The sequence below is a fragment of the Perognathus longimembris genome, chromosome 28, assembly GCF_023159225.1.
Source record: "Perognathus longimembris pacificus isolate PPM17 chromosome 28, ASM2315922v1, whole genome shotgun sequence".
Taxonomy (NCBI): domain Eukaryota; kingdom Metazoa; phylum Chordata; class Mammalia; order Rodentia; family Heteromyidae; genus Perognathus; species Perognathus longimembris.
The window spans coordinates 51,439,820-51,465,250 of record NC_063188.1 but is presented as its reverse complement, the minus strand read 5'-3'; the positions used below and the strand labels follow the sequence as shown (position 1 = coordinate 51,465,250).

The following is a 25,431-nucleotide window of genomic DNA, read 5'->3' as shown; positions in this document are numbered from 1 at the left end:
CCTTTAAATTTCGTAGTTCTAATACCAGTATAGACGGTTTCCAATATACTGAGATAAGATAAGAGAGATAGTGTAGATACAACCACAGGAAGGTGATACAAGAACATCATCAATAGTAGAAGCTACAGATACACATGTGACGTTGAAAGTAGTTACAACTGTGATATAACAATCGTTTCCATAACATGGAGTTCATTTCACTTAGCATCATCTTATGTGATCATAAATAGCTATTGGGCTCTTGTGATCCTCTGCTATGACTTGCCTAAACCTGTGCTAATTATTCCCAATAAGGGAGACCATACAGTCCATTTTTCTTTGGGTCTGGCTCACTTCACTTAGTATAATTTTTTCCAAGTCCTTCCATTTCCTTACAAATGGGGCAATGTCATTCTTTCTGATAGACGCATAAAATTCCATTGTGTATATGTACCACATTTTCCTGATCCATTCGTCTACTGAGGGGCATCTGGGTTGGTTCCAGATTCTAGCTATGACAAATTGCGCTGTGATGAACATTGTTGTGCTGGTGGCTTTACTGTGATTTTGTTTGTGATTTTTTTGGATAGATACCCAAAAGTGGGGTTTCTGGGTCATAGGGCAATTCTATATTTAGCCTTCTGAGGAATCTATATACTGCTTGCCAGAGTGGCTGAACTAGCTTACATTCCCACCAACAATTAAGTAGAGTTCCCTTTGGGCCACATCCCCTCCAACAATTGTTATTGTTAGTTTTCCTGATATAGGACATTCTTACTGGGGTGAGATGGAATCTCAATGTTTTTTTGATTTGCATTTTGTTTACGGCCAGTGATGTAGAGCACTTTTTCATATGTCGCTTGGCCATTCTCATTTCCTCATCAGAGAAGTCTCTTTGTAAGTCTTTAGCCCACTTGATGAGGGGGCTATTGTTTCTTTGCGGTTTTGTTTTGGAAGAAGGTAATTTTTTTTTTTTTTTTGCCAGTCCTGGGGCTTGGACTCAGGGCCTGAGCACTGTCCCTGGCTTCTTCTTGCTCAAGGCTAGCACTCTGCCCACTTGAGTCACAGCGCCACTTCTGGCCATTTTCTGTATATATGGTGCTGGGGAATCGAAGCTAGGGCCTCATGTATATGAGGCAAGCACTCTTGCCACTAGGCCATATCCCCAGCCCCGGTAATTTTTTTTAGATTTGTGTATATTTTAGATATAAGGCCTTTGTCCATTGAATGGCCAGTAAAGATCTTCTCCCAGTCTGTGGGCTTTCTGTTTATCTTGGGAGCTATGTCCTTTGCCGTGCAGAAGCTCTGGAGTTTGATGCAGTGCCATTTGTCGAACCTTCCTTTGATTTGTAGCCTTTCTGGGTCTTTGTTAAGGAAGTTCCATCCTGCGCCAAGGAGCCCAAGTGTTTCTCCTACTCCTTCCTTTAGTGTTTTCAGGGTATCTGTTTTGATTTCGAGGTCTTTAATCCATTTGGAATTGATTTTGGTGCAGGGTGATATATAAGGATCTAGTTTTAGTGTGTTGCATGTGTTGAACCAGTTTTGCCAGCACCATTTGTTAAAGAGGCTATCTTTCATCCAAACTACTGTTTTAGCTCCATTATCAAATATTAAGTAGGTGTAGTTCTGTAGGTTCATTTCTGGGTCTTCAATTCTGTTCCATTGGTCTTCAGGCCTGTTCCGGTGCCAATACCAAGCTGTTTTTATTACTATAGCTGTATAATACAGCTTGAAGTTGGGTATTGTAATTCCTCCAGCACTGTTCTTTCTGCTTAGGATTGTTTTTGCTATTCTAGGTCTTTTATTGTTCCATATGAATTTCTGGATTGCTTCCTCTATTTCATTAAAAAATGGTGTTGGGATATTAATGGGTATTGCATTGAATTTGAAGATAGTCTTTGGCAATATTGCCATTTTGATTATATTAATCCTCCCAATCCAGGAGCATGAGAGGTTTTTCTATTTCCTTAGTTCTGACTTAATTTCGTTTTTCAATCTTTTAAAGTTCTCATCAAAGAGGTCTTTCACTTCTTTGGTTAAGGTTATTCCTAGGTATTTTATGTTTTGGGGGGCTATTGCAAAAGGAGTTGCTTTCCTGATTTCAGCCTCAGTCTTCGGGTCATTAGAATATGAGAAAGGCCGTTGATTTTTGAGGGCTTATTTTATATCCTGCAACTTTGTCAAAGTTTTGCACCAGCTCCAGTAGCTTGGGGGTTGAGTCTATGGGGTTCTTTAGGTATAGGATCATCTCATCTGCGAAGAGAGAAAGTTTAACTTCATCTTTTCCTATTTGGATCCCCTTTATATTTTCTTCTTGCCTAATTGCTCTGGCTAGGAATTCTAGTACTATGTTGAAGAGCAGGGGAGAGAGTGGACATCCCTGCCTTGTTCCTGATTTTAAAGGGAATGGCATTACTTTTTCATCATTTAGACTTATGCTTGCTGTTGGTTTGTCATAAATTGCCTTGATTATATTCAGGAATGTTCCTTGGAATCCCAGTTTTTTCAGGGCTTTTAGCATAATTGGGTGCTGGATTTTATTGAAGGCTTTTTCCGCATCCAGAGATAAAACCATGTGGTTCCTTACATTGTACTGGTTAATGTGGTGGATTACATTAATTGACTTGCATATGTTAAACCAACTTTGCATCCCTGCGATGCATGCAGTTTGATCATGGTGTATGATTTTTTTTGATGACCTGTTGAAATTGATTGGCCAGAATTTTATTGAGGATTTTTGCCTCTATGTTCATCAGGGAAATCGGTCTATAGTCCTCTTTCCGTGATGAGTCCCTGCCTGGTTTTGGGATGAGGGTTATACTGGCTTCATAGAATGTGTCTGGTAGTGAACGTTCTCTTTCAATTTCATTGAAGAGTTTGAGAAATATTGGTGTGAGTTCTGTTTTGAAGGCCTTGTATAATTCTGCAGTGAATCCGTCTGGATCTGGGCTTTTCTTGGATGGGAGATTATTTATTGCCGTTTCTATTTCAATACTGGATATGGGTCTGTTTAGAAGGTTTAAATCTTCATGGTTCAGTTTGGGGATATGAATTTTTTCTAGGAAATCATCCATTTCTTCCAAGTTCTCGAATTTGTTGGCATAAAGGTTTGCAAAATAGTCCCTTATTATTTTCTGAATTTCGGTTATTTCTGTGGTGATGTTACCTGTTTCATCTCTTGTCTTGTTTATTTGAGTGTGCTGCCTTCCTTTATTGGTCAGGTTTGCCAGGGGTCTATCTATCTTGTTGATTTTTTCAAAGAACCAACTCTTTGTTTTGTTGATTCTTTTGATGTTTTTTTTTTGTCTCTAATTGATTTAATTCTGATTTGATTTTAATTATTTGCTTCCATCTCTTGACTTGGGGTTTGGCTTGTTGTTCTCTTTCAAGGAAATTATGGTGCTTCCTTAACTTATTGAGTTGCTGTTTCTCCAGTTTGTTGATGCACTCAGAGATATAAATTTTCCTCTAAGTACTGCCTTTGCTGTGTCCCAAAGGAGCTGGTACTTTGTGTCCTCATCTTGGTTGAATTCCATAAACATTTGAATTTCCGTTTTAATTTCTTCAATGACCCACTGATGGTTCAGCAGTGTGTTGTTTAGTCTCCATGATTTGTAGCATTTTCTGTGGTGGCTGTTTGAGTTGAGCTCTAATTTTATTCCATTGTGGTCTGAGAGAATGCATGGAGTGGTTTTGATACTTCTGAATTTGTACAGATTTTCTTTGTGCCCTAAGATGTGATCTATTTTGGAGAATGTTCCATGTGCTGCGGAGAAGAATGTGTATTCTGTTGTTGCTGGGTGGAATATTCTGTAGATGCCGGTTAAGTGTAGTTTGTCTATGCAATTATTTAGTTCTGTGATTTCTTTGTTCAATTTTTGGTGTGTTGATCTGTCCACAGGTGATAGTCCCCAACTATCAATGTGTTTGGGTCTGTGAGTGTTTTTAGAGTCAGTAGTGTTTGTTTGATGAAGTTTGTTGCTCCTGCATTTGGTGTGTAGATATTTAGAATGGTTATATCTTCTGTAGGAGAGATCCCTTTACTAGTATGTAGTAACCTTCTTTGTCTCTTCTTACCATTTTAATTTGAAGTCAATTTTGTCTGATACTAGGATTGCAACTCCAGCCTGTTTATGGGGGCCATTTGCTTGATAGATTTGATTCCAGCCTTTCACTTTTAGAAGATGTTTACTTTCGCTGGATAGATGTGTCTCTTGGAGACAGCAGAAAGATGGATCTTGATTTTTGATCCAACTTATGAGCCTATGTCGTTTGATTGGAGAATTAAGTCCATTAATGTTGAGAGTTAGGATTGAGAGATGATCGTTTGTTCCTTTCATTATCACTATCTTGTTAAAAGCTGTGTCTTCCCATTTCTTAATCTGATGTTTACTATTTAGGGTTCATTTCTCTGTCTGTATTGGGATCTTGATTATTTTCCCTGTATAGTACATCTTTGAGGATTTTCTGTAAAGCTGGTTTGGTGGAGATATATTGATTCAGTTTTTCCTTACTGTGGAAGACTTTTATTTGACCTTTGGCTATGGATGAGAGTTTGGCTGGTAACAGTATTCTTGGTTGGTAGTTATTTTTATTTAGTGTTTGATATACCTCATTCCAGGCTCTTCTTGTTTTCATGTTCTCTGCTGAGAAATCTGGGGTAATTCTGATTGCTTTTCCTTTATATGTGATTGTTTCCTTCTCCCTAACAGCTTTAAGGATTCTTTCCTTGGACTCTACTGATCCTGTTTTGATCACAATGTGTCGGTGGGATGTCCTATTCTGGTCTGGTTGGTCTGGGGTTCTAAATGCTTCTTGTATCTGTATAGGCCTATCCTTCTGGATATTTGGGTAGGTCTTGGCTAATATTCTGTTAAATAGGTTGCCCATCCCATTAACTTCTTTTTCCAAGTTTTCCTCAATACCTATTATCCTTAAATTGGGCTTCCTAATCGTGTGTTGAATCTCCTGTAGCGATCTGTTTTGTTGATTGTAATGGATTTGTATTGATTTTTTATCTTTCTCCATAGATTCTAGGGAATCATCAGCTCCTGAGATTTGATCCTCTGCTTCAGTTAGTCGGGACTGTAGGCTAGCTACTTGATTTCGAATCTCTTTTCCTTCTGACTGGTCTTTCCTGATGATTTCCATGTCATCTCTTAGGTCTTGCATGGACTTCTTTACTTCATTAATTTGGTTTTGAGTGCTGTCTCTCAAATCTTTTACCTGGGTAACTATCTTTTCATTTGACTCTTGAATTTCATTTATCTTTCTATTTGTTGAGGCCATGATATCATCTTTTACTTTATGGAAGTTTGCTGTATTGATTCAAACTTTTCATTTAACATGTTTATCAGTAAGTCTTTGTGGAGCATTTTGAGGGTTCTCTGCTATGTCTTTGATTGACTGCTCTGTTTCCTGCTTGTTTTTTGTGGGAGAAAAGACTCCATTGTTTGCCATCTTTCCTGTGTTTCCTCTGCCCATTTGGATTGGGAATGCCAATCTACAAGCACCTGTGAGCACCGTTTAAGACCCAAAGCAGCCCTTACCAAGCACTGTTGTGTAAATCTTATAAGTTCACAATTATATACAGATACCTTGTATACCTGTCTTTAAAATTAGATTTGGTGTTCCTAAAGAATACAATTTCAATATAACAACTGATCCTGGGCCCTGTATTCAGTAGTTACTTATTTACTGTTACAACCCTATGAGCAAGTCTTTTTCTTATATTAAGTTCTTTTAGGACTGGCTTTCTCCATGAACCCCTTTGATTCACTCGGATTAAGCAGGGATACCCTCTATCCAATAACCAGGAGTTAATGGAGCATGGAGGTCCTGGCAGTAAGTCAGGATGGAAAGTTAGAGGTAGTAAAGAGAATAGAGTAAAATGCATTGTGGTGGGGTGTTGGGGTTATGATTTTGGTTTAGTTGCAGTGATGTGGAAATGTGGAGATGAGTAGAATCAGTAGAACGAACAAGGTTAAAATGATAGACAATGGAGAGTTAGCACAATTGAGTGGAGGTGTTATTCATAGGAAAGTAATTTTTAAAGAAAGTGAACGCAAAGAGAGAAATGAAGAAAAAATACTGCAAGGCAGATGCACAAAACAGAGAAAAATTATTTTTAAAAAATAAAAAGGAATAAAACCAGAAAAACGAACAACCAAAAAAACAAACTTGATAAAACAAACAGGTAAAAATGGAAAACAAAAAAACCAATGACCTTTCAGAAGTGAAAAAAATTTTTTTAAAGTTTAAAAAATGTTTGAAAAGAAAGAAGAAAAAAAATGGAGTCTCTCTTGCTTGGGTGGTCTTTCCCCAGTCTCTGGTTTCCTTGTGATGGTCTGCAGTCTATTTTCCTGATTGGCTGGTTAGACTTGCTTTCAGTTTGCAAAGGGTGGATCTGTTCTGACCCTTCTCCCCTGTTGGTGCAATCCTGAGTCTCTGTGATTAGCACAGCTTGCAGGTAGGCTTTGGGCGTCCTCTGTAGATGGGGAGGTGAGCAGTCTCGGGAACCGTGGCTCCTCTGTCTGCTGTGGGGGCCGTGGCCTTTAACGCCTGGCTTTGAATAGGCTGTGTACTCAGCAGGGTGGGGCGCCTCTGGCCTGGTGTACCCAGCTGAGAGTTGCTTGCCTGGGGGAGGTTCCTCCCTCCTGGGCAGAGCGGCTGCCTGGCAGAGCTAGCTATAGAATTCAGCTCCCTTTCAGGCTGGGAATTGGGCTTCCTCTGTTATGGGACCATTTATCTGTCTCAGGAACTGTTTGTTCCCCGTCTGGTGTTTCCCTGCTGCCGGTAGCTGCTTGCTGATTTCACTTTAAATTTAGAAATTCTGGCGGGCAGGGTGGGGCACTTCTGGCTAAGCCGAGGCCCAGGACGAGCCTCCAGCCAGGGCAGGGGTCGTTCTCCTGGGCGGAGCTGGCTCTCACTGGTTGTTCCCCCTTGCCCTTTTCAAAGATGGCTCCTTTGTCCTCGGTTTCCCCAGGCCCACTTTAGTTCCAGTCTGGTCTGACCCTATGCTAGTGTCAAAGATGGTGCTTTGCTCTGGCGGTGGGGGAAGGGCTACCTTCCAGAAGCTGCTCTGTGGGTGTGAGTGAGACTATCTTCCTTGGGGTACTCACGCTTTCTCTGTGATTTCAGCCTGTCTGTGCGCAGCCTCCATCTGGAGGATTTCTTCCTGTGTACTCTGTGTGCTTTAGCCACGTGGAGTGCGGGTCGCTGTACCAGGCGCTGCTGGCACGGTGGCAGGATGCCACCCGGAGCTCAAATCTGTGTTTTCAGATGATCAAAGTCGATTTTTCCTTCCTGGCCAGAATCCCTGTACTGTTAGAACTTACTCTGGCTGTCTTTCTAGGAATAAAAGTTTCTATGGGGTGAGAAAACTGCGATGTCAGAGGGAGCTCAGCTAGGGCTCTGCTGCTCCTCCGCTGTCTTCCATTAATCCACCTTGTCTTCTTTATGTCATGAATCAATCTTGGAATTTTGTTTATTTGAACAAGGGAATGTTTTTCTTTAAGAGTCACAATAAACAAATCTTCCTCATTTTGTCCTCAAGGTTACAAAGTTTGGTAGCAACCCTTGGCTACCGATTAACTCAGTTAAGCTAGCTGCTTTTTGTGATTACTGATTCGGCCAGCTGTTGTGATTGTGCTCAGGTCCAGCTCAGTCTCTAGGTGTGTTTCCATCATATCTTCCTGTGCATTCGTTTCAAATGACTTATGGGAAAGAAGTTTATGATGCACTCCACAGTAACTTATTGTGGACTGGTCATATGCCAGAAAGGTTGACACATTCATTGATAAAGGTATCTGACTAACTTCCATCTGTCTCAGTTGTCCCTCACTGTCATATAGGGAGCTCAGTGCTGCAGGGTTTTTTGTTGTTGTTGTTTTGTTTTGTTTTTATTTTTATGCTGGGACTTGAACTCAGGGCCTAAAACTCTCCCTTAGTTTTCACTCAAGGCCTATGTTCTACCACTTGAGCCATAGATCCAGGTCCAGCTTTTGCTGATTAATTTCTATTGTCTATTTTAATTGGTTTTCTTGGTGCCATCAGTTAGATACATTCAGAATGCTTTTCACACAATGAATAACTCCTAGAGAACTTTGGAGTGGGTTTTTTGGCTTTTGTTTGTTTGCTTCTGACTTCTGATGAATGCAGTTTGACTTTAATTTGGAATTTCACCACCTGCTGAGATTAACAAGGAGTCATTGTAGACTGGGAAGAAAAACACATTAAAACAATTCAGAAGATTCTGCTTCATTGCCCTTAGAGTTAGTTAATCCATCAAAACGTCCCTTCTAATATATGTATAAAAGGCTTCATTCCTTTTCCATCTCATAGTTTGCTTAACTTTTAAGAAATCTATTTTATTAACCAACTACAAATGAAACAAGTGTTTATTTAAATCTTCCAGTATAAACAATTCTTTCTAATATGTGGCTGTTAAAACATTTCTACAAGTATGAGTCATAATAAATAATTTATGTTTCTAGTCACTGGAAAATGACAAGATAAGACTTGAGAAGGATTTGACATTCAAAGAAACTCAAATAAAAGAATATGAAGAGCTCTTGGCATCAGTGAGAGCAAATAATCGCCAGCAGCAAGTAAGTTGGTGCTTTTGTTGGTGACAAACTAGATTGATAGCTTTTCATATGCACAATAACTGACATATTAGAGTTATGAGATACAATCCAGACAGAATTAAAATATGACAGAACAATTTGTTCATGTAAGAATGGAATAGCTTTAGGCATTTCCAATGACTGAAAGCCCTCTCAGAAAAATAGATAAACTTATATGTTATAGATACAAAATATATGTGATACACAATTATCTATACTGTTGGATGACAATGATTGTATAAATTCTGAAAATGTAAGTTCACTTATTCCTTAATCTGCAAATGTATTAATGAAAAAAATCTTCTGTAGATCTTAACTTGTGTTTAGTCAATGAACAATAAATGGATGAACACTAGAGATCTACAGATGTGTAAGCAGAGACAATTCCTGGGAAATTGTAATGAACATTTCAAGGTTCTTACTTCCTAATCTCTAAGTCTCATGACTATCCCCAATTACATCACTAGTTACAGAAGCAGGCACATGGTCATTCTGATTAGAAATATGAGGCAAGATACAATATTATGAGAGCTGCAAGAATATGACAACAAAATCAGTACCTTGAAAATTAATCTTGATTCCTTCTCATTTGAACTAGGCAAGTAAGATCAAAGGAAAGATGTTTATTCTCCATAGCTGGCTGAATGCATCATTTAATATGAGAAGGTTGGATTTGAAAAGTAGTTGCCTGATTTGTCTGATTGAATCAATTCAAACAAAATTCTTATATCAAAAACTGAAATGTATTTGTCCTATGTATTTGTCTTCTTTACAGCAAGGACTTCAAGACTCAAGCTCCAAATGCCAATCGTTGGAGGAAAATAATCTTTCTCTTCGACATACAGTATCAGATATGGAATACAAACTAAAAGAACTGGAATTCTGTAAACGTAATTTAGAGCAAGAGAATAAGAATCTTAGAGTGCAGGTATTACACTTTTGTTTTAAATATATAATATTGCGATTGAGATATAATTATAATCCTAGCATTACTCATAGCAAATACACACCCACATATCTTATTAAACTGACATTTGAAGTTTTATAGCAGTTCTCCAGAAACACTCTCATTATTTCAATAAATTCTTTACTTATATGACAATCATATATTAGTAAGCCTTGTAACCTAACCTAGCATGTTTATTGGAATCTAATTATGGAACATTATTCTTGCATGTATAGGTTTCTGAGACATGCAGCAGCCCAATGCTGCAGGCTAAAATGGATGAGATTGGCAACCACTACATGGAGATGGTGAAAAACTTGAGAATAGAGAAAGATCGAGAGATCAGCAAGCTAAGGGTATGTTGATCCTACATTGCATAAATACAAAGGTCAGCACAATGTTTCTAACACAACAATGTCAGTTTCAGGCTTAAAGCTACAAGGAAAAATCTACTGAAGGTCAAGTTTTAGAACAATGCCATAGAACCTTTCATTTTAAATGTGTAGCATTGTGTAAAAATTGGTAAGTTTTTCCTAACTTAACTTATTTTCGCTTCTCTAATAGTAAAAACAATTTTAATTTTGTTTTTATCCATTTCATTTTGAAGATAGGTGATGAAATTTTTATGATATTGCTTAAAGAATGTTTACGCAGGCAAGATCAATAGTCAAGATTATCAAACAAAAAGAAAGGTTATCAAACAAAGCCATCACTGACTTCATTACATTTTTTTCTCACTGAACTTTGAGGGATCATAAATATCAAGTAATTTGTGGTAAATTTTATGTATCTGTAATTGGCATCAAAATCAATGTAGTTGTAAGAATACGTGCTTTACCTTATAATTCTAATTTGGACTGATTCAGTCTAGCCTTACTGATTGCTAAATGCAGTCAAATATACTTAAATATTCTACTAGTGCTCCACCACTTGAGCCACAGCTCTCCACTTCTGGATTTTTTCTTTTTGGTGGTCAATTGGAAATACAAGTCTCACTAACTTTTCTGCCAGGACTGACTTGGAGCCACAATGCTCAGATCTCACCCCCTTTAGTAGCTAGGATTACAGGCATAAGCAACCTGCTCTCTCTAAACCATAAATTTTTAAAAGGCCTACAGATCTTTCCACAAGATTTTCTCCATTGCATTCCTACTTTCCATCTAAGTGTTACTAATGGCACTTTAACCTAAAGTTAAACATGTACAAAGAGGAAATGGACAAGACTTGTAATCACAAGGTTTGTCCTTGAGTTACTACTATTACTATGTAATTCCAAATTATTTGTCTTCTGGAATTCATTTACCTCTTTTGTAAAGGAGGCTTAGATGAATACTTATCTCACAAAGATTCTCTGAAGACAGAGATAAGACATGATAAGAAATAATTTGTGAGCTGCAAGTCACAATATTAGTACCAACAATACTGAATTAATATTTGAAGTTATTTGAAGCACCTGTTTTCTTAGCAGTATTTTTGTTTTTGTGGCCCAGGAGTGTTCTTTTGACAATACTTTATACCAAATAGCAAGGAAACCTTTAAAAATAATAAATCCCCAACTGGCAATTCCATTTATATTTTACGTTGATCAAATTCTATTTAAACTTGTAACTGTAAGTACTTTTCTTTTCATAAGTAACTGGTACTCCGTTGCATATGATGTTAATGAACATGATAATAATACTTATTTCTTCCTAAATTCCTAGTCCCAGCTAAACCAGTACCAAAAAGATGTTTCAAGGAGAGAAGGAAGTTGTAGTGACTTTCAATTCAAGCTTCACGAACTGACAAGCTTGCTAGAAGAGAAGGATTCCCTTATAAAGCGCCAGTCAGAGGTAAAGAAAGAGGGAATGGGGAAGGAGAATGCAGCTCAGTCTTGTAGGGTTAGAAGGGGATGTATCTCTAAAAAGCACTTTATTACAAATCATGAGCTGTGTTATATTCCTCCCATATCTGCAATATGTGGCCAAGGAGCTGACATACAATAATTACTAAAAAAGAAAGAAAGAAAAAAAAAACCTACCAAAATGATGGCTAATATCATATTGCTGTTATTGAAAAAGTAGTACTTGGAGTAATACTGACTGATGAATTTTCTTTTAAGGGTCTGCATCTGCTTCCAAATGGAAATTTCAATGTTTTTATGCTCTGAGTATACTTTTTAAGCTTTTATGACACAAAATTTTCACATCATTCTCATCTTGAGACCTATGTCTGTTCAGTATCAAGTTGTCCACCAGATATAATATCCTATCTCAGATATGAATTAATGAAAAGACATAATTTACTGGATACTATGAAGCAATACTATGTGATATTCAACAAGTGGAGTGAACAGTTTAACACCAAAACAAACATGAGGAGTGGCAATTAGGTGTTTTGTTGTTGTTGTTGTTGTTGTTTTGTAATCATGTGGCTTGAACACTCAAGGTTAGCACTCTACCACTTGAGTCACAGTGACACTTCTGGTTTTCTGGTGGTTAATTGGACATAGGAGACTCAGGAACTTTCCTGCCCGGGCTGGCTTTGAACTGCGATCCTCAGATCTCAGCCTCCTGAGTAGCTAGGATTACAAGCATGAACCACTGGGCCCAGCACCAATTACTCTTATTTTGTTAAATGATCAAATGTGTTCATTCCCTTCATTTTTATACTTTACTTTGAGTGACTATTGTTTTTTTATTCCTAAGGAGCTCTCAAAGTTGAGACAAGAAATATATTCATCTCACAACCAACCCTCCAGCAGTGGGAGGACTACCATTACTACTAAAAAGTAATGTATGATTAAATGAATTTGAAATGTCTTTTTTCAGCATTTTGCCTCTGCCTTTTGGTTGTGTGGACATCATTCTCAGTCTTCCCTCATTGTACTGATGACAGCTAATATTCCAGCAACTGAGCAAAACCAAACAGAAAATAACTATAAACAGTTTTGACAAAAGCCTGGAATATTTAGCATAAGTGGAATTGTTGCACTTGGATTCTTCCATTTTGCCTCTTTTCAAGATACCTCTACATTCTGGCTTATGTCAATGCTGCTTTTTGTTATATATAATATCTGGTAACACCCATCTACATTTATTATTTATTTATTTACAAGTTGATAGGTACTTCAGTTGTTTTTCAACTTTTGACTGATATGAATAACGTTCCTTTGAGCATACATGAACAGTTTGTATGGACTATGTATTCATTTCTATTAATTATGTTTTTAAAGTGGTGTCTTCAGATAGCATGGTGACTCTGTATGTGCTTCGTGAGAAACTCCTCTATTGCTTTCAAATACATTGCACAATCCCACCAGCAGTAGAAGTGAGTTTCAATCCATCTTTTCCAACATTTTTCAGTGTCATTCTCTTTGATTGTAGCCATCCTAGATGGTGAGACATTGTATCCAATTGTACCTTTGATTTGTAGTTCCCTCAAACTAATTCTTTAACATTTTAAGGTGCTTATTGCTCATTTATATTTCTTCTTTAGAGAAATTCCAATCAAACTGTTCCCCTTTTTTTATTTAGTTGCTTTTCATTGTTGGATTGAAAACAATCCTTATATATTCTGGACACAAGTTCTTTATCAGAAATACAATTTGTAAATATGTATCCTACACCATGAGTTATTTTTTCACTATTTGTGTAATATTTGGCAAGATGTTTTAATTGTAAATGAGGATAATTCATTACAGTTTCTTTCCTTGCTTATGCTTTTGGTATATATAAAAGAAACTACTACCTAAGCCAAGAATACAAAGATTTGTATTATGCTCACTTTTAAGAGTTTTATCATTTTATCTATTAAGTTTTGAACTGTAATCCATTTAGAATTATTTTTATATGATGTGAAGCAGGTGCCCAAATTCATTCTTAATTCATGAGATATTCAATTGTCTCAGAAACATCTGTGGAGCACATTTTTTTCCCCACTGAATTGACTTGGCATTCTTGACTAGAATCAAATGAGCAAAAATATAAGGCTGAATTTGTAATTCTTAGTTTTATTCCTTTGATCTATTTGTCTATATTTTTCCAGTGCCACACTGCCTTTATTACTGTAGTCTTTTTTAGTAACTTTTGTAATCAGGATTGTGAGTCTTCAAACTATTTTTCTTTTCTGGATTCATTTGCCTATTGTTTGTCTCATTCTTTTCATATGAATCTTACATTAAGTTTCTCAGTTTATACCATCTGGTGTTTTTATGGGAATTTCACTGAAATAGTAACACCTTGGGTCATATTATTGTTATGATATTAAATCTTCTGATCCATAAGAGTGGGACTCCTTTCCGTTTAGATCCTCTTTGATTTCTATTATTATATTTCCTTTTTGTCTACTGGAGATTGAACTCAGAGCCTTATACATGCCAAGCTAGGCAAGAGTAGTACCACTGAGCTACATCTTCAGGCAGGACTAGAGCCTCTTTAAATCCATATGACATTTTGTTCTTTTCATTATACAAGTATTACAGTTTTTCTTTTTACTAAATTAATTCCTGAGTATCGTATTCTTGATGCCATTGTAATTGGAATTGTTTTCTTAATTTCATTTGAGATTGTTCATGCAAGTGTGTAACATTACAATTGATTTTTATATTCATTTTTGTAATTTTTAACAGTGTTGAACTCATCTGTTAGTTTTCATGGTTTATTGAATACCTTGAAATTTCTATGACAAGATCAGGTGATTTGTTAATAGAATGCTTGACCTCTTCATTTTCAGCCTGGATACATTTCCCTGCCCTGCCCTGCCCTTCCTTTCCTTTCCCTTTCCTTCTTCTCTTTTCTCCTCTCCTTTTCCCTCCCTCCCTCCCTCCCTCCCTCCCTCCCTCCCTCCCTCCCTCCCTCCCTCCCTCCCTCCCTCCCTCCCTCCCTCCCTCCCTCCCTTCCTTCCTTCCTTCCTTCCTTCCTTCCTTCCTTCCTTCCTTCCCTCCCTCCCTCCATGCCTCCTTGTTTCCTTCATTTCTTTCTCTCTGCCTTTCTTTCTGTGTCTCTTTCTTTTAGTTTCTTTCTTTCTCTTCCTTTCTTTTCCTTCCCTCTTCCTTCTTTTTATCCTTCCTTTCTTTCTTTTGATGTCTTTAGCTTTTGCGCTCAAGGCTAGCACTCTACCACTTGAGTCATAGCTCTACTCCCAGCTTTTTGGTGTTTAACTACATATGAGTCACACAGACTTTTCTGCCTCAGCTGACTTTGATACTCAGATCTCAAGTTTTTGAATAGCTGAGATGACAGGCCTGAGACATCATCAGGACCAGACACATTTTGTTTCTTTATGTTGACTAGTTTCTATACAATCCCCATTAAAATGTCAAATAAAGTGTTAAGAGTAGGTTCTCTTCTCTTATTCCTGTTCTTAGAAGGAAACAGTCACTCTTTAACTTTAAATACCATCTTAGCAATGGGCTTTTTATCAAGTTGAGGATGTTCCCTTCTATTCATAGTTTATGGAGTTACTTTTTAGAAATTGTGAAAATGTGTTAGAAGAAATTTTCAAGTTTTTTTCTGTACCTATTTAGATGATCAAAAAGATTTTTTTGTCGTTTATTCTATAAATATAGTGTACATTAAATGGTTTTCAGATGTTATACAATCTCGTGTCCTTTGAATTAAGCATACTTGTTCATGTCATATAATGATTTTTATGTGTTACTGGGTTTTATTTTCTAGCATTTTGTTCAAATTCCTTTCTTCTCTATTCACAGAAGATACTGATCTTTAGTTGTCTAAAGAAGTACTTTTTCTTCTGGTACTGGTATCAGGGTAAAATGTATTTCATAGAATGAAATAGGAAGTATTCCTTTTCTATCATTTTTAAATCCTCATAATGATTAACATTAATTCTTTAAATTTTGGTAACATAATACTAGTGGGAGGTAGAAATGTTATTTTTGTTTTCACAATTTTCTACTTGTTCTTGAGGTAGTTTGGTACATTGTACCTCTTAGGTTCTTGTCCATTTTCTCTATATTAGCTAATCTGTTGGCATTGATTCCATACTACTTTTACATAGTAATTTTATTTCTGTAAAATCATAGTGAGTCACAGTCTCACTTTAAAAATATCTTATTTTATCTTTATCCTGGTGTCAGTGGTTTACTCAAGGAATCCTAGCAACTCAGGTTGCTGAGAACTGAGGACTGCAGTTCAAAGCCACCTCAGGCAGATAAGTCCAGACTTATCTCTAGTTAAGTAGCAAAAAGGCAGAAGTGGAAGTATGGCTCAAATATTAGAGCCCAAGCCTTGAACAAAAAAACCTAAGGGATAGCACATATCCTCTGATTTCAAACCCCAATACTGCACAAATACACACAATTCTCTTTCAATAGTTGTACAAATAGATTTCACTTCAATATGGATTTAATAATTTGAGTCTTCTCTCTTTTTTCTTGGTCAATCTTGAAGGTTTCACTTTTGTTGGCTTACTTTACAAATATCTACTTTGGGCTTCAGTAATTTTTCTCTATTTTTTCCTATTTTTTATTCCATGTATTTTCTGTCTACTTTTTCTATTTCTCTTTTCTATTTGGATTTAGTTTGTATTTAGTTTGTATTTGTTCCAATTGCTAAGACAGAACATTAGCCTGTTTTTATAACTGTACATTTTCCTTTGATCACTACTTCCACTGTATTGCATAAATTTCAGCATGTTATGTTTTCCTTTGTAGTTGTCTCAGAGGATTTACTTTTCTTACTCTTTTTGGAAGTACTGGACAAACAACCTACTGAGATTGACTCAAGGAGTTTGTACATGCTGATCAAGCACATTAACACTGACCTAAACTCACTCTCAGCCCTGTAAACCATTTCTGAGTTCTCTTGTTATTTCATTTTTGACTTATTTGTTGGTTACAAATGTTACATAGTTTAAACATATTTGTCACCAAAAATCCCCTATTGTTCCTTGTTTCTCATTCCATTTCATATACCAGAAAATATACGTGGTATGATTTTTCAGTCTTTTTAAAGTTGCTGACTTTTTTTCCCCAGTCCTGGGGCTTGAACTCAGGGCCTGAGCACTGTCTCTGGCTTCTTTTTGCCAAAGCTAGCACTCTACCACAGTGCTATTTCTGGCCTTTTCTATATATGTAGTGCTGAGGAATTGAACCCAGGGCTTCATGTATATGAGGCAAGCACTCTACCACTAGGCCATATTCCCAGCCCCACGTGGCTGACTTTTTATTTTGTTCTATCCTAGAGAATATTCCATGCATATCTAAGAAAAATTATGTGCTTGGGTCTTGATAAATTGACAATTCTACTCATACCTTTTAGGTCTAGATACTTTAGTTCTTGAAAAGAAGTTCAACTCTTCTCTTTCCTTTATTAAATAAATAAAGTCGCTATTAAAATCTCCAAATATTGCTATTTACTTATTTCTCCCTTAAATTCCATCAGTTTTTGTTTCATGTATTTGGGGGTTCTGTTACTAGATCTATATACATTTATCACTGTTATAGTCCATATTATTACTTTCTTGGTGGATCAATGGCTTAATTTTCATAAAACATCTTTCCCTTTTCTTCAATAGATATTTTTAAACACCTATTTTGTCTAATAATAATATACCACACATTTGTATGAATATCTTTTTCTGTCTTTTCATTTTCAAGCAATTTCTGTCATTATCTAAAGTGTTATTCCTGTAGACAGCATAGGATTATAGTTTTTATATATTTTGTCACTCTCTTAGTCATATAATCTGCTTACATTTAATGTGCTTTATAAGCGAGGATTTGTACTTACCACATTTCTATTTGTTTTCTGCATTATCTAGTATATTTTTATTGCTGTAATTATTCACAATTGGCTTCTTTTGAGTTAAATATATCCCAATGTAATGTTTTTATTCTACTGCTAGTTTTACTTAAATTGTTAATATTTCACATTATTTGCCTTAGAAATTTAATTAACATCTTGTAACCATGTAGTTCTGACTAAATTATTGAATTCTAATTTAATAATACATAAAAACTTTACTTCAGCCAGGAGTTAGTGGCTCATGCCTGTAACCCTAACTACTCAAGAGGCTGAAATCTGAGGACTGAGGTTCAAAGCCACCCCAGGCAGAAAAGTCTGTGCAACTCTTATCACTCGTTAACCACCAGAATACTAGAAGTGGTGCTGTGGCTCAAAGTGCTCGTCTTGAGTGAAAAAGCTCAAGAATAGCACCTAGACCCTGAGTTCAAACTCCCCTCCCCCCCAACCCCCCCCCCCCCCAAAAAAAACTACTTCTTTGGAGGTGGCCGTACCAGAGCCTTGAAATTTATTCAGATTTGCTTATCTGGTTGGTGCTCTAACACTTGAGCAATACCCCCAGACTACAGAAACTTTATTTTATATAAACCTAGTCTTTTGTTAAATTTATTTTATCATTACACAAATAGCATCTCTATACATTTTGACCATTAACACAGATTTACAATTGTAATTATTGCAATATGAAGATTTTTTAGATTGAAAGATTGATAAAAAGTTATAGGCAAAAATAGCTGAGATACTTGTACATTTAATTACATATACTTATTTGTATGCTCACATATAATTATGTATTGGTGATGTTATTCCTCCTTATGAATTGGAGACACTGTCTAGAGTTCTTACATTTCAGAAACAGGTGCCGGTGGCTCCTGCCTATAATCCTGACTGAGATTCAAAGCTGGCCTGTGCAGAAAAGTTTGTGAGACATTTATTTCCAACTAACCACCAAAAAAGCAGGACTTGCAGCTGTTTCTCAAATGATAGGATACTGCCATTTGAGCAAAAGGGCTTATGAACAGCACCCAGGTTCTGAGTTCAAGCCCAAGTGATCCTTTGGCATTTTTTATAGGAAAGATTTCTGGGATTTTTTCCTTTCTTACTTTCCATTCATTTTAATTGTATTGCTTACAAGAGGCATGTCTCAAGTGATAGTGAGCCTGTTTAGCAAGCACAAGATTCTGAGTTCAAACCTTAGTACCACCAAAGGAAAGAATTTTCCTAGGTAAAGAACTTTTGATGATATTGTCATTCTTATAACAATTATGTTATTCCATTGCCTTCTGACCTCTATGAATTCTGATGAGTAAGCACGTTGAAATTTTATTGTGAGTTCTCACATAAAATATTTCTTGCTTGCTGGTTCCAAGGTTTTCTCTTTTTCTTTCACTTTTGAAGTTTTATTATGTGTCAAAGTATAGAACTCTCTGGTTTGTTTTCAACTTGCTTTCATCAAATTTTTGAACTTTTCAGACACTATTTCTTTTTTAAATTTATCTTTAAGTAGCTGGCCCTTTTACAAAGCCATATACAAAAACATACAAACATCTTGATCGATGTCATCCCTTTTAACATTTTCACCTGTCCTGCCCAACCCACCCCTACCCTTACTTTCCTTAATTTTGTAGGATATACATTGAATTCATTGTTGCATTCTCCTCTCCCTCTCCTCTTTATTCATCTGCCTTTCTCCCCATGACACTGTGACCTCTTTTTCAAGTACATATTTCCTGGTGTTCATTTTAGTTGAACTTTGATTTTGCCTTTCTAAGGAATTTCACTATTTGAGTTCTCTCTTGGGTCTACCATACTTCAGTTAACACACATTTGTATACACTTGCATAGCACTTAATTTTATTGACTTAGCCATTTGTAAGCCAATTCTAGCTTCGACATATAAAGGAAAACATGCAGTCTCTGTCTTTCTGGGCCTGACTTACCTCACTTAACATAACCCTTTTAAGTATTTCCATTTCTTTACAAATATCATTTGAATGCAAAATCATTCTTTCTAATGGATGAATAGAATTCCATTGTGTACCTATACCACATTCTCTTGATCCATTCATCCATTGAGGGGCATCTAGGCTGATTCCATAACTTGGCTATAGTAAATAATGCTGTAAGGAACATGGTTGGTCTGGTGGTTTATATATTCTCTGACATTCTCCCTTCCTTTCCTTGTGTTATTCTCAGTGTGCACGTATTCTGTGCTTGTGGTATCACAGTTATTTGAAACTTTACTTTTCTTCAGTTGTTTTTCCTTCTGCACTTCAGACTAGGTAAATTCAATCTTAGTCTTCTGCATGCTAAAATCTAAGAGTGACTAAAAATAAATGTAATTTTTCCTATGTTTATTAACATTTTTTGTATGTGTGTATAGGTACAGGACACAGTATCCAATCCTAGGCCTCCTGTATGATGACTATGAATATATACCACCAGGTAGTGACACACAGACTATTGTGATTGAGAAAACAGAAGACAAATGGACTTCTGTAAGTTTCCTTTGACATTTCTAGCCCTATAGTGACCAGATCTTAACTTTTGAAAATTATGGGTAAAATACAATGGACAATTATGACGGAGATTTCTAACGTGGAAGAGTCATGCTACAATTGAATTTTTCCTGCAATTTAAATATGGAAGCTATTCCTGTAGATTATATTTTTTTTAGTATTTTGAAAGAAGAGAGGAAGGATGTTTATTTTCTCACTAGATTATAAGATCTCCATTTTTAAATTTTATAGTTTACATTGAGGCTGATTTGATCTAATGTCTACCTTCTAAAACAGCAGCTTGACATAGACAACACAGACTGCAACATGAGTCTAAGTTGTTCAATCCATTGCTAAAGGACTGGTTAGTAAAAACCTTATAAGCCAGAGTCCAGTGGTTTGCACTTGTAATCTTAACTGCTCTGGAAGCTGAGATCTGAGAACTGAAGTTCAAAACCAGCCCAAACAGGAAAGTCTATGAGACTCATACCTAAAAGCCACCCAAAATCTGGAAGTGAAGCTCTGGTTCAAGTGATAGAGCACTAAGTTTGAGCAAAACTGATCACAGAAAGCACCCAGGCTCTGAATTACATCCTCAGGATTGTAAGTTTTAGAGACTTTTCTTCTTTACAACTAGAGAGTGGGTATATTGGAATCTGTTGTATAGAGGCCAAGAATGCTGGCAAATATTTTGCATTGTACAGGACAGTTCCCCGCAGAAAAGTATTATGCAAAAATGATTCCTAAGATGTTAATATTGATGAAATTGAAAAACCTCCACTCTTACAGTCTCATAATTTTAATACTAATCCACTAACAGTGAGTAGAAGAGTGTGTGACATCTCTCATATTTAATAGAATACAGTTTGGCAATCCCAGCTTTCAAATCATGTATAATCTGATTTACAACATTCTGAAAGTGACCTTTGCTTTGTTTAGTAAAATTGCCCACCTGTCAAACTGGCTAGGTGTGAAAGGCAAGCAAATCCCATCTATCTTTGAAAAGGTCACTGATTGCAAGGGAGGACTAGATGGACATATGGATTTCTCACAATGTTCTATCTCTTGATTTGGGTGATGATTGTACATATATGTTCAGTTTGGGAAACTTCATTTTAGTGAGTACTTGTGAAATATGGACTTACTTTACATGTATTGCCTTAAGTACACTGTGAAAAGCAATAGATAAATACACAAAAATCAATTGAGTACTCTAGAGAGCCTTTTGAAGAAATCTTAAAAATTACACTTATGATGTGTTGTTAATAAAACAAAGTCTCTCTTAACCCACTTTCAAAAATATCATTTGGTCAAACAAGCTCCAAAATTTGAATAAACTAATATCAGTAAGTTTAGCTCTAGTACCTATTTTAACCTTGAAAATACGTCATTTTTCTTGGATTATTAATTAGTTGACATGACCAATTACTAAGTTATCAACTGTAAAAGGGTACTTGATGACTTAAGAAGCAGATGAGTTTTAAAAAAAAGAACCAGAACTTGGCACCGAAGTATAATTTGGTGCTGAAAGTGAAGACTGAGAAACAATTGCTGCAGGTGGCAGTAATCTAACAAACCACCAAATAAAGAATCTGGAATAGCAAGCATTTCTTTCTCCATTAAAATATACAACAATAAACATTACAAAGGGCTAGAGAGACTCATAGCAAGTTAAACTAAGAGAAAATCTACACAATCCAGTCTCATTTCTACTTGTTATTTGAAACATATATACTGACTAATCTCATAGAGATAGATCATTGTTTCATAGAATATCGTGTAAAAGAGTACCAAAAATGTGTTGCTAATCTCTTTTGTCTTACTCCTATCAATTTAAATATTTTCCAGACCTATGTGCATACAATAATACCTTAAGTTATGAGCCAATTGTAAAATTTTTTTTCTCCTTTTTCTTTTTCTAGCCATGAATGAATCCACATGATAGTATTGCAACCCAGTGGAGATTTTGTGTTTACATCAGTATTTGGTAGATTTCTATCACTGATGATCATCCAAAAATTTGACCCATGTTACATGCTACCCAGTGATTCTAATGGAATCACTTAATTCTTCAGATGATCTGTTTTCCAACTGTTTAGACCTGAATCAATTCTGTAACATCTATGTATTTAGTATGACAATGTGCAGACTGGAGAAACCTTGTTTAAACTTACATTGAGGACACTATGCAAACATAACTCACTGTTTTTCAGATAGTGTGTTTCCTAGATATTGAGCTAGTTATAAGAGAGTTTACAAGTTATTCTATTAGAAATATTTTCTCTGGTATTAGATGAGCAAATCAGCTATACAATTGAATTCTCTTTTAAAGAAGAAAAGAAAACGAAGTATAAGAAATATCTTAACTAGTAGGTTATATATCCAGTCTAAATTTTCTTCTCTGATATTAAGCCTATGACTATAGGAGATACTTTATTATGTGCTAGAGGCACTTGTTGGACACATAACTAAATCAAAGGTGATAGTTAATGTCCTAAATGACTACATCCATTAAATTGTACATTAAGCTACTTGGGTCTAAGTACATGTCCTTATCTCACTAATCTATTCTTTCAAAAAATAGCCTCCCCAGATGAATCCACTCACTTTCTTAACACATAAGTCTATATTGTGGTAGTAGGGGGAAAAGAAGGTAAACTTTCTCATAGTGGTAGGCAAACATAGTGGTGAACTAGTGTACAAAGGCCTAAGGAATAAAAATAGAAGCACCATATACTTGATAGTTGTATCTTACTTGAGAAATATTTTATAGTATTTACTGTACTTAGAAGTTAGGTGGCTAGTTAGATTCTAATAACCTTAAAGTAAACACAACTGTTAAATACATTACAAGTTAGGAGCTCATTTCTTAACTTTAACTTTTTTTGCTAGGACTGAACAAATACTGTTGTATTCATTAAAATTTCCATAAAGGCAGCAAATATATTTGGGTTACAAGCTAATAAAGTCTGGAAGTATAATATCTACAAATATCTATCTAGAATTCTGTCATGCTTTATAAATAGATTCTAACAATTATGCAGTATACTAAAAATTCTTAAGCAAAGGTCAGACATTATGCCAAATGAAGCTATAAATAAGGGGAAATACTTTGAATATACATTTATAGAAACATTCAAATAGGTCTTGCTATTAAGCTAAAAGACTTATTTATATTACCTTAGTACTTTTTTTGAAATGTTAAGTTACAAAATAGGAATTTATGAAACTGCTAGTTTGTCAATATTTTATGGTATAAAATATTAATAATACTCTATGTTTTTATCATTTGGTGTCAGAACAACATAGTAGTTTCTCTGCTGCCAACTACTCATCTATATAACTATAATGCAAGTGTATTGTTATTCACTTGTTCCAAATTATATAAATCAGCCAAATGCTGGTAGCTCATGCCTGTAATCCTAGCTATTCAGGAGGCTGAGATTTGAAGATCAAAGCTCCAAGCTAGCCCAAGAAGGAAAGTCCATGAGACTAGCCCAAAGTGGACATACGGCTAAAGTGGTAGAGTGTTGGCCTTGAGCAAGAAGTAAAGTGACAGCGCCAAGCCCTAAGTTCAAACCCTAGTACTAGTTATCTTCTTTGAAAAATTACCATTATTGTTGTTTGAAATTGAAAATGGGCCTTCCCTCCCCCCCCAAAAAAAGAATCCAAAATTAGGGAACTGTTAAGATGTCAGCACTTCCTTGATCCACTTGATCCATGAATAATAAGGTCATTAAAGGTCTTTATTAGATTTAATAGCTTTTAATATTTTAATATAGAGAAAGGTGGGGAGGAGAATGCAGTCATAATATTAATTGTATATTCTATGAAATTAAGAAAATTGAGAGGAGGGGTTGGGAAGGATGGGGAAGAATAATGAAAGGGAGACATTGATTAACATGCATTGTATTCATAAACTGATTTGTTGAATGGTAACTTCTGTGTACAACTAAAGATAATAAAATACAATTTAATAAAATACTAATGCAAAATTGAAATAGGAATGATATCTTCTCACCAATTTCATACATTATCTATGAAAACTACAAATGTCAGGGGAGAAATGCTTCTAATTCCTTATGTTTTACACTTTAGGTTTGTCAAATAAAATGGAAACTGTACAATTATATGCAGAGTCATTCATTCATGTGTCTACTAAATATGTTAACCTATCTGTATGGTCTTTCTGGAAATTCAAATAGAAAACATGGAGGAAGAATTTTTTCTTAGACTTACATATATCAGGAAGTTATTATGTGAATGTTTATGTTGAAATTAATATGCCCCACTGTAGTGAACACAAATGAACAAAACCTTAAAACATATCCTGATGTAGATTACCAAAAATGTCGCTTTAACCTAAGTTACAGCCAGTTGATCCAGGTCTCTCCATCAAATAAGAATTTAGTTTTCTTAGTTCTATAGTTTGCTTGTTTCAGATATTCTTCCCATCTATTTAATAGTGCTTTAACTGTATTACTTTTCCTTTACATAGGCAGTAACACAATAAATCTTTAAAAATTTTTCATTAATCAATTTAGATCACCTTAACAAAAAGCCATCTTCACACATCCTTCCCATTGTTGCAATTTCCAAAAATGACATATTTCTTTTGACAATAAAAAAATCTTTTAACTGTAAATGATAAGTTTTGGAAATATTTCCTTAAATGTTACATCTTTCCCAACACGTCATTACTAATTTATTTGATTTCCATGGTAATTTTGGTCAAATAAAAATATGCAGTATTGTTCACATCCTCTTGGCTAAATGACTTTGCTCTATACACAGGTTATTTATGACAATTGGACAAATTTGCCTGTACATAATGGCCTTGAACCAATTTAGAAAACTGATTTTTCAGTAATTTCCATTTTTCCCCTTTCTTGTGAAGGCATTTTGACCCCATAGATCTAGTTTTGGATGATATCTATTTTGTTATACAGGAAGGCTTGGGACAGAAAAATACTATTATCATTATCCTTAAGCAGTTGTACAAAGGGTTTTCAATTCAACCTGTCATTTTGAGCACAATGATTCTTCATGTGTCACCTCTTTGATCATTCGCCTTCATCTCTCCCAACTCCACCAACCCCCTCAATTTACCTGGTTCCACTTTCACTCATGTTCATTGAATATTATGACTGCATTTACCTACACTTCCTCTCTCACTTGACCTTACCCCCTGCCAGCTTCCTGGTATTTTGTAAAACTGCCGATTAGTTGTTCATAGGAGTTACATCATTGGTTTCTTTCCTCATATATACCATATTTTAGTTAATACATTTGTGTATACATATATGCAAAACCTTGTATATTTATATATATTTATAATTCATATCTAACTTCCACATATCGGAGAGAACATGCATCCTTTGTCTCTGAGTCTGACTTTACTTAACATTTTTTTTCAAGTCCATTCATTTCTCTGCAAATAACACACACACACACACACACACACACACACACACACACACACAAACATGGTTAACATGGGCTGATTCACATATATTTTACAGGGACTGAAGTTCCCTAGGACCAATTTGCAAGTAAGAAGAAACCCATCCGCTTTTCTCCAGCTCTACTGTGACCATGAATTACCAAAATAACCTCTTACCATGCTATAAGTGTTG

The 25,431-nt window shown here is 35.7% G+C and overlaps 1 protein-coding gene across 1 annotated transcript in view; it reads left to right on the top strand.

The window, feature by feature from the left end:
• Pof1b (POF1B actin binding protein) overlaps nucleotides 1–21,936 on the top strand; it is an 86,499-nt gene extending 64,563 nt beyond the window's left edge. Inside the window, exons 11-17 of the mRNA XM_048336136.1 lie at nucleotides 8,475–8,588; nucleotides 9,382–9,534; nucleotides 9,789–9,908; nucleotides 11,256–11,384; nucleotides 12,240–12,322; nucleotides 19,681–19,795; nucleotides 21,718–21,936. Coding sequence (XP_048192093.1) covers nucleotides 8,475–8,588; nucleotides 9,382–9,534; nucleotides 9,789–9,908; nucleotides 11,256–11,384; nucleotides 12,240–12,322; nucleotides 19,681–19,795; nucleotides 21,718–21,723 — 720 coding nt within the window. The 3' untranslated portion in view covers nucleotides 21,724–21,936. The remainder of the gene's footprint in view (nucleotides 1–8,474; nucleotides 8,589–9,381; nucleotides 9,535–9,788; nucleotides 9,909–11,255; nucleotides 11,385–12,239; nucleotides 12,323–19,680; nucleotides 19,796–21,717) is intronic.
• The last annotated feature ends 3,495 nt before the right edge of the window (nucleotides 21,937–25,431 follow it).